This window comes from Neofelis nebulosa, chromosome 12, assembly GCF_028018385.1.
Source record: "Neofelis nebulosa isolate mNeoNeb1 chromosome 12, mNeoNeb1.pri, whole genome shotgun sequence".
Classification (NCBI taxonomy): Eukaryota; Metazoa; Chordata; class Mammalia; order Carnivora; family Felidae; genus Neofelis; species Neofelis nebulosa.
Window position 1 is genome coordinate 47,622,470 of NC_080793.1, and position 19,772 is coordinate 47,642,241.

General features: G+C 40.2%; 1 protein-coding gene across 1 annotated transcript; it reads left to right on the forward strand.

The window, feature by feature from the left end:
* The first annotated feature begins 18,086 nt into the window (after window positions 1–18,086).
* LOC131490858 (large ribosomal subunit protein eL28-like) lies at window positions 18,087–18,621 on the forward strand. Its single transcript, XM_058693299.1, has one exon. The coding sequence runs from the start codon at window positions 18,143–18,145 to the stop codon at window positions 18,554–18,556; it is 414 nt and encodes a 137-aa protein (XP_058549282.1). The 5' UTR covers window positions 18,087–18,142; the 3' UTR covers window positions 18,557–18,621.
* Window positions 18,622–19,772: the final 1,151 nt, after the last annotated feature.

Here is a 19,772-nt window from a genome sequence, read left to right on the forward strand (position 1 = left end):
CGCCCCCCCCCCCCCCAGGTGCTGCCCACACGAGCAGAGCATATGGTTCTGCTAATGTGCAATAAAACTTGAGAGAAACCATTGAAGCCTGCTCTCTTCTGGGAACAGAGAATCTTTCCAATCAATTCTCCCATGATCCACCCATGTCCTCTTGGCACCTCCCTTCTGGGCGCTGCCAAGCATTAGCTCCTGGCTGCATTTCATCTCTGCTTATTTGCTCCTAAGAGACTAATCCCGTGTATTCCATTTGCTGCTTTTAGAAAGGGGAGGAGGAGGAGGTAAATCAAGAGATGAAGTTGTTTGGGAGATCACCTTAAGGCAATTTCAATAATAAATGACTGCAGGGCCGAGCTTCACATCCTAATTATAAATGACTACTTGAGTGGATGGGCTCCTTTACAAAGTGCTTGGAGTTATGGTTTGCTCTTCGCGTGGTACTATTTCAAAAACACGCCTTTGCCTTATTATGCAGCCCACGGAGTGGCCAGTATAATTAAGCTGCCAAACAGCTCCCCCCGCCTCTTTGTCACCTTCTCTTTTCAATTACTATAAAGTTTCTGAAAAATTCAGATGAGTGCCTTCTATTTCCTACTTGATCCAAGCAAAAGAGGCCAGAGTAAACAGATGGAGCCGCTGCTGCTGTCCTGCGGGCAAACAGCCTCGTGCTGCCGGACTGGAGGGAAGAGATGCATGGACTGGGGTGCTTTGGGCTCCATGCTGTGGACACCTTGACTCCACAGTTCAGAATCACAAGTCTCATGGTCTGAGCAATGGGATCATCTGTCTGAACTCTGTGAGGTGGTGCCCAGAGTAAGAAGTAGTGTATGAGGGCGTCAACAGTGGGATTCAAAATTTCAATAAGTAATTACACATTTATTAAGGTGAAAATTAGTTCATCTGGCACTGTATCAGTTGAACTCTCAATTAAGCAGCAATTTTGCCCAATTATAGTAAAATACAATTAGTGCCTATAATGAGGGCCCTGAGTCCCTGCAATTATTGGAATGCCTTCTGAATCATCCAAGAGGGATCCCACTGTGAACAGCACAGTCAATGTTACATTTGCTATCATTCCATTTTTCAAAGTATGGGATGCCGTCCTTGACCTAAATGGTAACTCACAGTCATAGGAAACTTACTATCCTCTATTGAGGTGTGGTTGAAAAGATTGTGCATACAAGGTGTCCCGTTTATGAGAAGCATAGGAGAGATTATTTTAGAATCCTGCTGATTATCTGACTTGATTGACTTGTGCAAATGTTTCTTACTCTGCTTTGGCCTCTCGGAAGCTTATGGCCTGTAGGCTCTTACTGCGTGCTTGAAATGGGATGCTAATCTTATTCCTTGATTCTGTTCTCTCACCTATTTGTCCTTAGTCCCTTGTTCTCTCAACCATTTATTATATTCTTTCTTTTATTTTTTGTATGTATTTTGGTAAATCATCTTATCTTGTTTGGAAAATGACTGGAAATGTAAATGCTGTGTTTCCTTCCCTGGGTCACGTTTACTTGTTTAGAGAATCAAGTGTCACCTAATTTTGAACAGTAAATGTCTACTAAGAGTGAGATTTTATGAGAAAACTGTGAGATGGAACTTTGTTTCTTCATCCAATTTTATGAGTAGATAGATGCTGGGTTGTTTAGATCTGTGTCTTTGAACATGAGAATGTGACTTACAACTCATGAACGGACATGCACCATCGATCGTAAAGCTGGGAGATCCACACTCAGTTTCTCTAGGATTTCTCTGTTACCCAATATGGATCAATATGTGGTGTTAAGTCATAGCATTCTATGGGTTCTAACACATAGAGTTGGATTTTTGTAAGGCATCATAAGACCCTATATAAAGAACAGAATACATTATGCAGCTCCTTAAACCTTGAATGTCCTGTCTTGGTTACAGTCTCATTATCCTCTTTTAATGGAGTATTAATACAGTATTACTACTCATTTTTCAAGTCTGTACCCTTTCTGCAGAATGTGTTTACACAAAAAGCTGAGGAAAACATTTTTTTCCCTGTTTAAATTGATGATGAATAAGTGGGTCATACGCTTGCTGTGGTGTGTTTTGGGGTGAGAGAGAGTGAGAACGGTGTGAGAATAAGAGGGGTGGTAGGGTGAAGGCTGGAGCCATCCCACGTTTCCATGTCTCCCTGGAGCAGTAAACCCTGCTCCATTAGTACAGAATGAGAGGCCATTTGGGTAAATATAGTCACATAAATATATCATTAGGCAGTTTTGTAAAATTCACATTATTTACTCAAGCAAATATGTAATTAGAACATTTTTTAAAACACAGATTATCTACCAAAGAGACTCAAACTGTTCCTTTGGAGCATTTAAGCCTATTGGGTAAAACCGTAATTAGGCCATTAATTAAACCCAAATCATATTATTTATTAAAAGGTGCTTTGCTGATCTGATAAGCATTTTCTTTGCTCTTTTAAGGCATTTTAATAATTGATTATTGTAAACCCCTTGGCTATCACTTGCCCTTCATTCATTCCTTTCTGATTTGCTTCTTGTTTCATTTTATGATCATGGTTATAGATTTAGATTTCCCTGTGGATAATATGTGCAAAAATGCCTGATCTAGCATTGCCACTCTCTTTCCCAGCACATCCCTTCAAAGATATGAGGAGGAAAAACGAGCTTACTGTTTTTTTTTTAACTATGTCCCTTTTGAATTTTTTTTTCCCCAGAGGAAGTGGTTAGTAGTAATTGTCCTTTTATATTTCCTCATTGTTACACATAGACTTGATAGGATAAAAGTTCTTTCAAGTTCTGGAACACTGAAGTTAGGTGAACTTTCTGGGAATGAATTTGTTCTGAACCAAGTCAGAATCCCTCTTTGGGCCAAAGCATGTATACTTGTAAAATGCTTACTTCAACATAGTCTTCCGTTTGTGGTCTTGATAAGAGGTGATGACCCACATAGGGAATCAAACCTTCATTCAGTGTCTGGTTTGGATAGAGCAGTATTCACTTATGGTCTTCCAAGGAACACATGTCCCAGAGGATTTTAACGGTGGATGTGGGAAAAGGGTAAACTGTTATAGGCCTTGCCTTGCTCCAAATCCAGTCTCCGTATTATAGCTAGTGATTTTTTTTTCTTTTTTTCTTTCTAAAAATGCAATCTGATCAATCAGTTTCTCTAAAGCTTAGAGTTCTTTTTTGCTCAGTCTTTGTTTTTGCTTTACCCTTTGTTTGGAACCCTGCCTGTCTCTTGACTCTTTTTTGACTAGGCAACTCAAAAACTTAATGCAATGTGAGTTAAGAACACAGAAGTAGGAGCCAGACTGTCTAGGTTTGAATCCAGCTCTCCTTCTAATTAGCTGAGCAAACTTGGCAAGTCACATACCTTCTTTGCTCCTCAGTTTCCTTATTTGCCCCCTCTTAGATGAAGATCAGTGTGAATTAATACATAATACATTTACACATAACATAATACATTAGCACATACGTTAATACATAAAGTGCCTACATATCACTATTATTTACATCTTTTGTTTCTGGGAAGGCTTCCAGAACCCTCTGCAGCTTGGTTTTCCCTGGAACCTCTCCTGTTTTAGCCCCTACCACACATTGCTTTGTGCATACCTATTGATTACCTTTCTCTTACACAAGGTTACAAGCTCTGTCAGCAAAGAGAAAAGTTCATCTTCTTTAATGTTTTATCAATAGCACCTAGCTGGGCGCCTGGGTGCCTCAGTTTGTTAAGCATCCGAGTCTTGATTTGGCTCAGATCATGATCCCAGGGCTGTGGAATCAAGCTCCATGCCAGGCTCTGCACTGTCTCTCTCTTCCTCTGACCCTCTTCCCTGCTCACGCTCTCTCTGTCTCTCTAAAATTAAAAAAAAAAAAAAATAGCACCTAGCACACTGCTGGTAAACTAGTGCCTTGTCTAGAAACACCTACATTAGTTGAGGTGCTGTGTTAGGTGCTAAAGATGCAGTAGTGAACAGAAAGAACATTGCTCACCCTCATGTATAGCTTACTACCTACTAGGGAGGATAGATATTGAGCCAATAATTATGTAGAAAATATACAATTATGGCTAAGACATGCTATACAAGATAGGCATGTCATTTCATAGGAGTTTAGAATGGGGGCATTTGGCCTCATCCGGGAGTTAAAATAGCTATCTCTGAAGAAGTGATACATGGAAAAAAATCTGAAGGATGATGAGTGGTTACTCAGTAGAATAGAGAGAGAGAGAGAGAGAGAGAGAGAGAGAGAAACACATTCCATTCGGAGCAAATAGCTTGTGCCAATGTCCTAGGTATGAACCCAGCGAGTGTGATGAATTGCAAAATGTCCATGTCTTCCAAGTGATGACGTTGAGGAAAAAAGGCATGCTACATGAAGCTGGAGAGAGAGATCAGGACATGCATGGAAAACGTTGAAGACCATCCTAAGGTTTTTGTCTATCATAAGTTAAATAAGAAACCACTGATCTCTTTTAAGTAGAAAGAGGACATGATTATATTGGCACTTAAAAAATACCACTCATTTGGACATGTCTGTAAGATGGAGAGTAGATTAGATGAGCATAGCTGATGGTGAGTAGAAGTACATACAGCCAAGTTATATGTTGCTGCAAAAAAGTCTAAGAGAAAGATTGTGATTACAAGGACTAAGTTTGTCATTTAAATAGAGAAAAATGCATGGATACGAGAGGCATTTAGCTACAAAATCAACAGGATCTGCTCATGACTGGTTATGGGTGGTGAGTCACAAAATGAGGCCCTTGTATTGGTAAGCAAATGAATGATTTTTTTCTATCATTTTCCTGCCAGCAGATGGTAGGAAGAGGATGAAATTTGGGAGGAAAATAACAAGATTTTCTTTGGACAGGTTGAACTTAAGAGGGCTTTGAGACATTGTAGATATGATGTCAAATAGGAAGTTGGAAAAATGGTTCTGGAACTTAGAGATGAAGACTGGAATATTGATATAAATCTGGGCATTGTCTGCAGATAGGTGGATATATTAAAGCAATAGATGTAAATACATTCACCTAGGTAGAGACCCTCAAGTAAGATGAGGAAAGAGCTAGGGACAGTCCTGAGGACTCCCCATAGCTGTTGACTAGCAGGTGGTCAATGAACTGGTAAAGGAATAATGAGAAACACACAGAAGGAAGGAAACCAAGAGAACTGTATTGCAGAAGCCATGCAAAAAGTGTGTTTCAAAAGGAGGGCAAAGTCTATTGTGTCTAGAGCTGCTAAGAAGTCCTTTGGATTAGTGGCCCAGAGGTTATGGCTGGCCTTAACAGGGATGAAGCAATGAGGGAATTCAGTGATGGAATAAATTTAGTAGAATCTGGATACTGAAAGAGAAAAATGTTTTCTTTAATAAATACTTTCTCAGAGCCTGTAATAAATGTATCATGACTCTCACAAAGCAGGATACTAGTATGTGGGTTTTTAAGCTTCATTGTCTGTGGTGTCCTTCTTTTCCTGGTGCATCTTACAGGATAAGACGTCCTATGGAACCCCAGTTTGGGAAATGTGAGGCTCAGAGTATTATTTGGGTGACAATTCTTGGTCCTGCCAAGTTTCTCATTTCATGTGGGATGGATTTTTTTTTTTTTTTTAATCTACTTTTCTTGTCTAATGTTAGACCAGAGAGCTAGAATTGTTGGTGGTTAACAGGGAGGTCTCTGAAGCTAGACATCTAAGATTTAAATCCTCTTGCATACTGGGTGAACTTGAGCAATGTGATGGTTAATTTAACATGTCAACTTGACTGAGTTAAGGGATGCCCAGATAGCACGTAAAACATTATTTTGGGTATTTCCAGTAGAGATTAGCATTTGAATTAGAAGACTAGGGAAGTTCTGCTGTCACCAGTGGGGGTTGAGCAGGCATCATCCAACTCATTGAGGTCACAAATAGAATAAAAATGTGAAGAAAGGGCGAATTCTCTCTTCTTGGTTTAGGACCTCCATCTTCTCCTGCCCTTGGACATGGGAGTTTCACTGGCCTGCAGATGGCAGGTCATGGGACTTCTCAGCTACCTAACCAAGTGAATCAGTTCATGTATATAATCTCCTAGTTCTGTTTCACTGGAGAATGCTAACTAATTCAGGCGAGATACATAAACTCTCTGTGCCTCAGTTTCCTTGCTTGTAAAATGCAGATGGTGAGAGTTGTGTGAAATTTAAATGAGCTAATATGTATAAAGTATTTAGTAGACTAATACTTAGTGGCAATTTAAAACTGTTAGTGATGATGATTAGAACATCAGAAGGGCAATTAGTTCTTTTTATTAAAACAAGGAATGAAATAACTAGTTTCTGTCAATATACCGAGGAGAAGAAAACACTTTCCTTCGGGGTCTACTTGGTAGCAAAGATGAAGAAAACACAACCTGGGAGTATGTCCTCATTTTCTGCATGTTTCAATTTATGCTTTTTTTTTTTTTTTTAAGTTTCTTTATTTATTTTGAGTGTGAGAGAGAGAGAGAGAGAGAGGGCAGGAGGGGCAGAGAGAGAGAGAGGGAGAGAGAGAGAATCTGCACTGACAGCCTGGAGCCCAGTGCGGGACTCGATCTCATGGTTCACGAGTTTGTGACCTAAACCGAAACCAAGAGTTGGATGTTCAACCGGACTTAGCTATCCAGGTGCCCCTTTTCTGTTTTTTTAAATCAAATGTTTATCGAGTCTTTCAGAGAGTCTAGAACTATCTTGACTCTGTGTGCCTGTGTGTGTTGGGCATCTACTCTGATGCATATCAGGTAGGCACCTTAAATTTCGTGAAAGGGACTGGCCTTGCCTGTTTCCGATTCTGTGTCTCCCTCTCTCTCTGCCCCTCCCCCGTTCATGCTCTGTCTCTCTCTGTCCCAAAAATAAATAAAAAAGTTGGAAAAAAAAAAATATTTAAAAAAAAAAAAAAAAAGGGGCGCCTGGGTGGCGCAGTCGGTTAAGCGTCCGACTTCAGCCAGGTCACGATCTCGCGGTCCGTGAGTTCGAGCCCCGCGTCAGGCTCTGGGCTGATGGCTCGGAGCCTGGAGCCTGTTTCCGATTCTGTGTCTCCCTCTCTCTCTGCCCCTCCCCCGTTCATGCTCTGTCTCTCTCTGTCCCAAAAATAAATAAAAAAGTTGGAAAAAAAAAATATTTAAAAAAAAATAAAAAAAGAAAGGGACTGGCCCTATCTTCCATTCATTTGATTAAAGAAGTCTGAAGCTTTATCATTCATACCTAATCCTTGTTTTTGCCAAAGAATATTAATTGTCTGCTGCTCAACTTTTATCAAAATCTTTGTTAAAAAGAAGTGACTGATATTCTTACAGAATTACATAAAAGATAATCAGTTTGACATTTCCTTGAAGTTCCTTAAAATTTACCCCTAGATAGGGGCTGTGAGGCTGGTAGGTTTATAACCCATTATTGTGACCTTGTAGAATTTTTTCTCCACAGCTGTGTGTACTGGGCCCTGGGTGTGCCTCAAGGCATGCTACCAGAAGGAAGTCTGTGAAAGTCACTCTCTGGCGTTAATACCATGGGAGGAGATTTTTTTTCTCAGGCCTCTGTGCCTTTTCACAAACCACTGATATGCTATTACTGATAAAGGCTTTGAGTTTCGGAACTAATTTATTTCTAATTTTGTTCTGTCTGGTTGATAATATGCCTATAACTGAATTTACAAGCTTCTGCTATGTGTTGATGGCTTCTCCTTACCCCTCTTTTCTGCACACTGCTCTGGGCTCTGGAACCTGACCCATATGGACTGTATCAAGGGGATTCTCTGCCCTCTGGTTTCCATTAGATTTGGTCCATGAGAGGTATCAGAAAGAGATCTAAAGGCAAGAAGAGAATGAAACTAGGTACTTATTCCCTGAGCTCTCTGCAGGTTAGGACACTGGAGGTTAGCGGCCTCCTTTTGTAAGTCCACAGCTCCTACCAGGTGGCCCGTCCCTGTTCAGTTCTTTCTCTGGGTACCAGTAACCACTCCCTCACCTTGCCTTTCAGGTCTAGAGTAGTAAAAAAATTCCTGGTGGAGGTTTTTTGGTTATTTTCCCAGAGGCACTCCACTACCCACTTTTTCCATTTCTTAAATCCTTCTGGCACCTTTGCAAATAGTCCCTTTATTAACCTCTCCTTAATGGATTCAATTTGAATGTGCCATCAGATTCCTGCTGAGACCCTGACTGATAAACTCTGGCAACTGCCGGGCACCGGCTAATCGCCTCTTAGTTTTACTGTGCCCTATTGTATTTATGGATTTATCTTTTATTCCTTTGAATTCGAAACACCTCTGTTCTATAAAGCACCTCAAAATATCCTTTTGCAAAGAGTCAAAGCGTAAATAAACAAATGCATATGCAAATAAATATGCTGGGTCCTCTGCTTTACGCTGGGATGTGAAGACAATTAAGTCCTAGTCCTTGAGGAGATCACAGTCTGTGAGGAAGACATTCAAGGAAGCAAATAATCGCAGTGCATGATGAGTTATACAGGTCTTCCGGGGACCTGATATGTTCCTTACTGCGCTGAGATGTGGGGTTGGGAGCTGGTCAAGGGACCAGAGTGGATGAGGACTGAGGTGGTCGCAAAAGGTGGGGTTGTTAAAGTCAAGTGAATAGGGTGGTGACAGGCCCTGCATGTGGAAGGGCCAGTTATTTATCTCTGAAACACCCATGATCTTGCTTGGTGTGTTGGGCTTCCCATTCACTTCCTGTTGGGTTGATTATTTATTATTTTTAAAGCCTGCTAATTTTCAAGCCTTTGTGTAGGAAAAAAAAAAAAAAACTTGGAAAATGCCAAATGCTTTGTTATTCTCCAAAGATTTATGTTTAACTCCAATGCGACTCAATTGAGTTAAAGATTTATGTTTAACTCAAATGAGCCTCGCAATATGTGTCTAATCCTGTCCCCCTTTCATGTACTGCAAGGCTTACATAAATCACATACCCGCGTTATCAGAAGTGTTTTTAAAGAGTAAGATAGATTATTACTGGGAACATGAGCAGCAGGTAAGTCATGTCTAAGTAGCTGAATACACACATTTTGGTTTCAATAAGAGGTGAGAATTGTAACAGTGCTTTAAAAGGAAATTGTGATTTACTATCTGATCTTGGAATAATCCACAGAATGGCCCATCAAGAGCCTGCAGGCAGACACAGTGTGTCCTGCTATGTGTACTAGAGATGGCTATTTATTATCTGTCACATATGTTAAAAAAAAAAAAAAGACTAAGTGATCAAAATCTCTGAATTGTTTAATTTTGGATTAATCAGAAGATGAAACGTGGGCTCCGGGTCTTTCATCAGCTTTCAGAATGAGTCCTGACCTAGTCTGCTAACTTAAAAATAAAACCGAAAGCAAACCTTCCCTGCTGTGTGAAAAGGTTTGGCTAGCAGGCCTCCTGGACTCTTTTGTCTGTAGGGTTTTTAATGAGGACCAAAGTCTAGGTTCTGGAACATTGTGAATTTTGATTACAGTGGGGTTCCGGCCTGGTTGGAATGGGGGAAATGTCAGAAACCTTGTGAGCTCCCCAGCCAGCTTCTGGATGAAAGGCTTGGGAGAAGCTTCTCAAATGCTGCTCAACTCTTGGTTTTTATCCAAACCCAAACTCTAAACCCACAGAGGTTCAGTAAGCACAAAATCCCAGCCAATTGTTGGCTCTGTAAAATGCCAATTCCTCTTTTAGCAAACAATTATAAGGCATAATTGCTAGTAGAGAAAATCAATCGACCTTCATAGATTTTTAATTGCCCATTTTATTTTGCTTCCTCATAAGTATCAAGAAGATGACATCGGATTTAGTACAATACCGTGTTTCTGTTAAAATCCTGACATCTCAAAAGTGAGGAGGAGCTTTAATGGTCTCCCATGATCAACGTGCCTCTTGACAGCTCTGATCTCCAGGGAAAGCATGCTTTAAGAGTACACTGAAGCTAGGAAGTGCTCAGTCTTAGCTTTTCTCCGGAGACTTCTTCAGAGCATGCCAATTAGTGACTTGATGGGTGGTTTGCATGTATTGATAGACATCAGGACATAAGGATCATTCCAGGCAGTGATAACTGAGCCACTCAGCTATAAGATGTCTGTAATTAATTTTAACCCTTATCCAATTTAGGGGAAATAACCTTTGGTCAAAATAAACAGCTAGATGATACTGTTGCAGTCACATGTGTTCATGCTCCTGTGATAGGGCAATGGATCTCAAATTCTTCAATTTTTTCAACCCATGTGGTGAGACAAAAGATCTATGGGCCAGTTTTGTTTGCCCTTATAAGGTGAGGAGCCAGAGTATATCAGCGGGGGGTGTGTGTTTGTGTAGGGGGCAGGAAGTAAATATTCTTTTTATTTGAGTACAGTTGACACATAATGTTACATTAATCTCAGGTGTACAACATAGTAATTGGACAAGTCTTTAAATTATGCTGTACTCACCATAAGTGTAACTACCATCTGTCACTATACAACGTTATTACAATATCATTGACGATATTCCCTGTTCTGTACTTTTTATCCCCATGATTTATTCATTCCATAACTGGAAGCCTGTACCTCCCACTCCCCTTCACCCATTTTGCCCACCTCTCTGACAACTGTCAGTGTTTTGCTGTATTCATGGGTCTATTTCTGCTATTAAAAAATTTTTTTTAATGTTTATTCACTATTGAGAGACAGAGAGAGAGCATGAGCATGGGAGGGGCAGAGAGAGGGGGAGACACAGAACCTGAAACAGGCTCCAGGCTCTGAACTGTCAGCACAGAGCCCGACGCAGGGCTCGAACTCACAAACCTCAAGACCATGACCTGAGCTGAAGTCAGATGCTTAACTGAATGAGTCTCTTCCAGGTGCCCCTGTTTCTGTTATTTTTAAAACATTCTTTATTAGAAGGTAAATGATATGGCATTAAATGGGATAAGCTGAATTGATAGCTACCTTTTATTAAATATAAATTAGCCACTTATTGTTCCTTCATTTTTTGAATACTTACTGAACCCTTAAGCCCTGTGTCAGAATGCTGTAATAGAAGATAGCTCTTATCCTTAATATAAATACCCTGCTAAGTAAGCACAATGTGCTAGGAGAGTTCCCATGAGGAGCATCTAACTACCATCAGAGGAAGGGAAATACTCCCTATTTCCTTACATGTGGCCAGGTATATTCCATCACAGTCCTGGTTTAGCTGCATAGCATTGATTAGGACCCTGGATACCCAAATTCCCAAACAATGAGTGAGAGAAGACAACAAAACATAGATTCAAAAAGAGGAAGAAAGTATAGAGTGAGTTGTGTTTTCATAATTCCTTTTATCCTGCTTTCATCAAAGCACCGATGTTTACTTGGATTAAAGTGCATTTAAGTTTTCTTTAAATTTATTTATTTTGAGAGATAGAGAGAGAGAGAAGTTGGGGGGGGGGTGGGAGGCAGAGAGAGAGAATCCCAAGCAGGCTCTGTGCTATCAGAGCAGAGCCTAATGTGGGGCTCAATACCATGAACTGTAAGATCATGACCTGAGCTGAAATCAAGAGTCGGTCACTTAACCAACTGAGCCACCCAGGTACCCCTAAAGTGCATTTTATTTTATTTTTCAACGTTTTTTTTTTTTTATTATTTATTTTTGGGACAGAGAGAGACAGAGCATGAACGGGGGAGGGGCAGAGAGAGAGGGAGACACAGAATCGGAAAAAGGCTCCAGGCTCCGAGCCATCAGCCCAGAGCCTGACGCGGGGCTCGAACTCACGGACCGCAAGATCGTGACCTGGCTGAAGTCGGACGCTCAACCGACTGCGCCACCCAGGCGCCCCCTAAAGTGCATTTTAAATAGGGATAAAGACACATTTTAAACTGTGACATACCTCAGTTTCACATCTAGCCTCTGAAGACTTAAATCTGCTTTTTAGAAAAACACAAAATTCTGTTACTATGAAACGTTGTTTTTCAAACTGACATCTATGGTAATATCTTTTCAGGGAGTCCACCAAAGCTTTGACAACTTTTATGTTTCAATTTTCAAAATGATTTTAAACATTTGTACAAATCTATCCTGGCTTATTTGGATGGCCAGTTTGTTAACCTTCCACTTGATTCGTGACCCAAACTGCAAATGTGTTTGCAATTGCCTGTTGCAAGTGATTGCCAAGAGAGGTAGAATTTTACTTTTAGTTATGGATTTTTTTTTATAACTTAAGTGCTCAGGTGACTACTAATATATTTCAGTTCGTCCACGATTTTTCCCACCCTCCTCTTTTGAATGGTGACTGTTTATTTCTCAGTCTTGAGAACTACTGCTATAAAACATTTTCGGTTGGTATAATGGAATTTCAGATCTATATAACCGGGTGCTGTGAGGACTGACCAAGAAGGCACATTTTAAGACATAAGGTAACAAGAGATGTGTATTTTCCATTTTCCTCAAGTGAACGATGGAGGTTTTCCTATAGTTATTGAGCACTGAATGTATGCCAGTCTTTATATCAAGAATTTTGCATACCTCACCTTGCTCAACCCCCAAACCTTATGAGACAGCTGTTAACCCTATTTGATGAGGTTCAGAGAGTTTAAGTACCTTGCACAATGTTACATTGTCAGGATTGAAATCCAGCCTCTTTGACCTGAAGGGGCAGGGTTATTTGCCATATGGAAATGATAGATACAGAAGACAGGAAGGGAAAGGAGGGAAAATATGTCTTTTAAAAAAGCAAACATTAACTTAGCTTTGCAATATTATCTAACTCTTTGTAACCTAGATAATACCTGCATTTCAAAGAACTGTTTGTTCATTGCTGTAGTCAGCAACCAAAACCTATACTGTCCTTTATCAGTAGGACCTGTGTATTTCCCTACAGCCGACCTCTCAGACGCTTTCATGTTTAGCCCAGAATGTTGTTACTTGACCATTTTACACGTTGTTAATCCTTAAAGAGATACTATGTTCAAAGGTTACTAAAGCCTCAATGTTTTTTATGCTTCCGACAGAGCTTAAACATTTCAAGGCTCAGCTTCATTTCAATAAATTTGACCTATTATCCCGACATCTTAAAATTCTGCAAATGCTTAGATCATTAACTCATGCCATTAGAAGATTGCTATGGTTCTCTGGATAGTAATTCTGTGATTGATTTTCATACAGTTTCCCAAATTTTAGGTTACTTTAATTTTGTTTGGGACTAAATAGGAGAATACTTTTTTTTTTTTTTTGAGAAAAAAAAACTCTAAATGTGGATTACTGCAATATTCTTACTAATTATTATAATAAAATGAGGCAAAAGAATATAAATTTATTATTTAACTGCATTTTTCAGAGTTTTAGAATGCGGGTGACTTTGAACATGAGAAGCCCTCCAGAACAGGAACAAAAAACTCTATCAGTAGTCTGTGGATGTCCATACCCCTTTATGTATTTATTTGCTTTTGGCATGTCTAGAACACTTGATGGTCTTATTTCTTTGACAGCTTGTTTTGGATTTGGTTATATGACAACTATCCCCTGAGGTATGAGTTTTACTAATTGGAGATTTTCTGAGCAGGGGATTCCACAGAGAAGTGCAAACCAATATAACCATCTTGGGTGTGATGTTTGAGAAAAATGTCTACTGCTAGGAGATACAGAAAGTGAAAACCAGGCTGCTGTGGAGAGGCAGAATAAGAAGAAAGGAGAAACATCTAAATGCTAAAGAAGACAAGATGTAACTGTAAAACTAGGAAACAGATGATCAGAAGCTTCCACAAACTATTTGGGTCTTACTTGCTAAGTCATTGCTTATGTATATAATAGTTCACCCACCCTAAACCCCAAAGTAAATGAGGTGGGCGTTTTCACCTCACAGTCTACACATTATGCTTTGTTCTGATTTTACACATTCTTTGAATCTAACACCCGGGAAATGTGTCTAAATCAGTAATTCTGGGTTTTGACAATAGTTTTGAAGTAGAAAAGAGTCATGGCGTAAAGAAAGAGAAACTGAAGAGAAATGTGTTTAACCTGCTTGTGAAGGGGTCATCAACAAGAAGACTCTAGGGGAAAGTTAACGTGTTCATAGGATTTATAATGAATAATAACATGGGGACATATAGGAATAAACATTTATTGAGCATCTCCTAGTACTAGGCACTATATTGAGCAGTATGGGCATAGTAGAAAACAGACTGGGACCTTGTCCTATAAGTATATTAAGAGAGACAATGGCCAAGTAATTATAAGTGTCTAGAGAGTTCCAGAAGGAAAGTGCAGGGAGTTAAGAAATACATAGGGAGGGGGCTTAGCCTCATGTAGGAATTCCAGGTAGTGTCACTTAAAAAGGATAAATACTAATTAGTCAAAGCAATGGAATTGTGAGGAAAGGAACCTTCCAGGTGGACACACCATTCACCTCCCTGAAGGAGAAAGGTAATACGAGACAAGTACATAAATGCAAACTGAAAAGGGCTGTAAAGAACCAACAGACACCATGACAGGAGGACCTTTTTGATAAAGTGCTCTCAGAAGACCTCTTTGAGGAAGTGATAGTCCAGATGAAATCTGAAGAGTAAGAAAAAAAAAATCAGCATTAAAAAGAGCAGGGAGCAAGGTGTTTCAGGTGGAGAAGACAAGGCATGTGAGGGTCTTGAGAAGAGGAACCCCTTTGTATATGTTGGGAACAGAAAGTAGGCCAGAGTCTTCAAACATGAAGTGTTAGGAAGAGAGTAGCTTGGGAAAGCAGGAGCCAGATTTAGTATGATTGGGAGGCTCTATACAGTTTATCAGGGGAGTGTTTGGGGAGTTGTTGACAGGTGGCTTGACAGCAGGCATGGAGACCTCACAATGACTGAAATATCAGGAAATTGAGGCTATGAAAAATTAAATAGGTTTCTAAATGTTTTTGTATACTGGAAATGACAGAGCCAGCTTTTGAACTGAAGCTTATTTAACTCCAAAGCTCATGCTCATTGGGAAGGTCTGTGTGATCGAATCACTTACACTAATGATTGACAAGGAAGTGCCCTGAGAGAAACATATTCAGAAAGAACTCTGGGATTTTTCAAAATCCCCACTCCCTAGGGAAGGACCTTATGAATGGACACTCTAAGATGTTTTTGAACTAATTTTACCCGGATCAAAGGCTAAAGGAGGAACAAACTCTATAAAAAAAAAAAAACCTAAAAGCCCTCTAAAAAGTCCATACACAGATGATCCTTTTTTGATTTTTTTATTTTTAGTATTGACAAAGATTTTTTAATATTTATTTATAATTTTTGAGAGAGAGAGAGAGAAGAGAGGAGAGAGAGAGAGAGAGAGAGAGAGTGTCGCACAGAGCCCGATGCAGGGCTGAAATCCACAAACCATGAGATCATGACTTGAGTGGAAGTCAGACACTTAACTGACTGAGCCACCCAGGTGCCCCTCATGATGATCCTTCTAAGTTCTCTTTATTTATTTAAATATATGAGAGCCAAAACATTTTTTTTGGATGTAAAATGTTCTCATATTTTATAAATGCAAATGAAATAGATTCTTTCCTCCTTTCTTTCTTCTTTGGGGTTAATTTTTCACTAATTTCTTTGCTATTTAAATGTGGTGTCTTGGCTTTTGGAGTTCCCTAAAATTATGTTGTGTCCTTTATTGATGGTGACAGTCAAATACATAGTGAGCTGGCACCTGCTTCCTAATTCCCCATCCCTATTGGCACAAAAGCTTGTCTTCCACTGGGCACCTTGGAATAGTGATCAGGCATGGAGTGGGGTCATGGCCACCGAGTAGCTCACAAAGACACACTTTTTATCTCTGATTCCAATGTGGTTTCAGGAGTTTTCTCAGTTTTGCCTTCTTGAAGAATCCTTCTGCTGCAGAAAATTATGATGACCATTTCCCAGAGTCTCTGAAGAAAGAAGAATGGATTAAATCATTCGATGGGAGCAAAGAGTTTGCACTAAAAACACAGCCTAATCATTGTGGTGAACACCGTCTGTTCACTGGTGATTTGGGCAAGTGAGGGAGTCCTGGAGACCTGACAGCTGGCTGGCAGATTTCTGAATGAGTGAGGAAATTTTCCAGTTCATCTGTGTAGAATTTAGTCCGACATTACAACATTAGGCTACCCATCTGCAGCTTGCAATTGGTATAGACAAGAGAATCACTATTACTTTGTGGAGACAAGCCACAAATGTGGAATGAGGCAGACTGGCATGCCTGTTTGGGGTTGGCAGGGCCAAGGTTTAGTCTATTGTTGCAGGCCTGCCTGCCAAAGGAGAGTGAGAGTCCGATTGCATTAGGCCCTCATCACACACAATGTCTTAGAACGGACAGAATGTGGGGAATGAACTGAGAAACTCTGACTTTATGAAGATGGCTGTTCACACTCCCTTGCTTGTTGTTTGAGCCCTTCCTAATGGGCTGGTGTCTTTTCATTCCAGAGGCCATTTATTACTGGAGTTGGATGGATCTGTTTTGATGCTGATATCAGTTTATGGGTTATTATATCCATTTGCAAATCATGACTCAAAAGAGGAAACTCTGGGATGCGAAACACTCCATATGCCCATAAATCACAAATTGAATCAAAGTTGGCAACATGAAAGTGATTGTGTTGGGAGTTTGAAAGCCTCACTCAGCCAACCTTTGTTGAACCTCTGATATTGTATGCTACAATGCTTGGGGGACTGCAAAGGAAATAAAGAATGTGGAGGAGTATATGCAGAAAGGATCTTAGAGGTCATACAATCCAAATGCCCATCTCAGTAGAAGACTGGTTCTTTGCCATTGGACTTGTTTTTTAAATGGGAGGGTAGCTTTAAAAAAAAAAAAGGACTTGTGTGTTGGCCTAAGTAGAGCAAATAGAATGTAGCTTCCTTCCTTCCTTCCTTCCTTCCTTCCTTCCTTCCTTCCTTCCTTCCTTCCTTCCTTCCTTCCTTCCTTCCTTCTTTCTTTCTTTCTTTCTTTCTTTCTTTCTTTCTTTCTTTCTTTCTTTCTTTCTTTTCCAGCAAAACTGGTTGACTCTAAAATAGTTATACTATTAGTAATATTAAAGAAAAAAATAAAAGTGGTTGCAATTTATTGACCTCTTACCAAGTGTCACTTTACAAGCATTGTGTCTTTAATCCTCACAAAACTCTGAGGTAAAAATTAACATTAGTTTCCATTAAAATATGTGAGGGTTTTGAAGTTCAGCTAGATTGTGTGACTTGCCCAAGATCAGAGAGGAAAGCAGTGCACAGAGCCAGCACTTAAACCTAGGTGAAGAGTCTCAGCTTGTCTCTATGTGGGAGAGGAAAGTAGATGTTGAGTTGTAAAAAATGAGATAAATACCTTTTCCAGCACTTTTGAATTGTGTACATGAGGACAAATCTTTTCCACTCTGAGTCTCAGTTTATTCATTTTAAATGGCAAAAAATAGTGGTCTCTAAGCACACAAGGGTGTCAGATGAACATACAGAACAATGTATGTGAACTTGTTTAAAAATTCAAGAGCATTATTAACGTGATCTTTCATTTAGGCAGCACACATTAGTTGAGTGCTTCCATTGTGATCAGCACTTTGCTAGCACAGTGTTGGAATAATGACCTGTGGTGGAGGCCACAGAGGACTCAGCTTAGTGTGAGAAGAGGTGAGCACGTGATTCCATTACGGTACTTGTCATGGCATCAAGAGGAGAAAGAAGGACACTGTCTATAGAGGCTGAAGTTGACTTTAAGAAGCAATGTCTTAGCATTTTGTCAGATGGAGAAGTAGGCTTATGTCTGGCCAAGAAGACATCATAATGACAAGTAGAGAGAAGAGCAACAGAGTATGTTAGCATAAAAGTAACAAAAATATGTTTAATTGAAGTATGATTAACATACAGTGGTATATTCATTTCAGGTGTACAACATAATGATTCAGCTAAAAAACATATTTTTAAAAAATGTGTATTTCTTTTGAGAGAGAGAGCAAGCGAGCAACTAGGGGAGAGAATAGAGAGAGAATCCCAAGCCGGCTCCGTGCTATTAGCACGGAGCCAGATGGGGGGCTTAGTTTCACAAACTGTGAGATCATGACCTGAGCCAAAATCAAGAGTTGGATGCTTAACAGACTGAGCCACCCATGTGCCCCTCAACTAAGATATATTTTTAAATAAGGCTTTTATTCTGTATTTACAGAAAAATTGTGAACGTAGTACAGAGAGGCTGTCTCACGCTGGTGCAGTGAAAGGAGAGGCCGCCATGTCTGCGCACCTGCAATGGGTGCTTGTGGGGAACGGCTCCAGCTTTCTGATCAAGTGGAACGAACAGATACACAACACTGAGCCCACTAACCTTAAAGCTCACAGCTCCTTCTGCTACAATGGGCTGATTCACTGCAAGACTGTGGGTGTGGGGCTGGGGGCAGAGGGCAAAGGTATAGTGGTGGTCACAAAGCACAGAACCCTCCGGCAAAAGCCTGCCACCTCCAATGTGCTGACCACCATTAGCAAGAATGCCTGGGCCGCCCTCAGCAGCATCTGGCCCATGATCCACAAGAACAGTTATGGCCCAGATCTGTGCATGCCTGCCATTCACAGAGCCAGTGCCATCCTGTGCAGCCAGAAGCCTGTGACGGTGAAGAGGAAGGAGGGCCTTCCCACCAAGAGCTCCTGAGCACCTGCCCCCAGCAAAAAAGATGTCAACCACCTAAAAAAATATTGCAGAGAGATTCATGCATTTACCCCATACCCAGATTCCCTTATTATTATTATCTTACATTAGTATGATAAAATTATCACATTAGTGAAGTGATATTGACATGTTAGTAACCAAAGTCAATACTTTCTTCCAGTTTCCATAACTTTTACCTAACGTCTTATCTTTTCTGGGATCCAAGCCAGAAAAGGATACCACATTGCATTTAGTCATAATGTCTCTTTTGGCTCCTTTTGGCTGTACCAGTGTTTTTTGTTGTTTTTGATGACTTTAAAGTTTTGAAGTGTACTTGTCAGGCAATTTGTAGAATCTTCCTTGTGTAGAATTGATCTGTTTTCTTCAATAGATGCATTGATACATGTATCACTTTTGATGTTAACATCACCTGGCTTAGGCAATGTTTGTCAGGTTTCTCTACTATACTGTTACTCTTTTCCCCTCTCTTTTCATCCTGTTTTGGGTGTTTTGGAAGAAAGTGGCCTTGCACAGCCCTATTCAAAGAGTGGGGAGTTGTATTCTAACTCCTTGAGGGTGAAGTAGCTACATGAATAATTTGCAATTCCTCTGCATGAACAATTTATTATCCCCATTTATTTATTTATTTATTCAATCATTTATATATACCAGTATGAACCCATGGATATTTATTTTATATTTCATATTATAATCCAAATAATCCTTTATTTTGTTGCTTAAATCGTTCCAGCCTTGGCCATTGGGAGCTTCTTCAGTTGGTTTCTGTGTCCCTTTGACTCCTATCATTATCATTTCCCCCCTTACATTTTGGCACTGTATATTATGTCTGTTTTTTATTTTGTCCTAGAATCTTCCATTTCCCCAAAGATTCCTTGTTCTGTGTATTGGAGGGTGATATTAGAAATCAAGATCTGGGTGCTAGGTGTGTTTGTTTCTTTGTAAAATTTTTTTTTCAACGTTTTTTATTTATTTTTGGGACAGAGAGAGACAGAGCATGAACGGGGGAGGGGCAGAGAGAGAGGGAGACACAGAATCGGAAACAGGCTCCAGGCTCCGAGCCATCAGCCCAGAGCCTGACGCGGGGCTCGAACTCACGGACTGCGAGATCGTGACCTGGCTGAAGTCGGACGCTTAACCGACTGCGCCACCCAGGCGCCCCAAGGTGTGTTTGTTTCTACTGCAATGTCATTGCTTCCGG

Excerpts from the sequence above, each read along its gene's own strand:
- LOC131490858 (XM_058693299.1), top strand. The coding sequence starts at position 18,143 with ATGTCTGCGCACCTGCAATGGGTGCTTGTGGGGAACGGCTCCAGCTTT.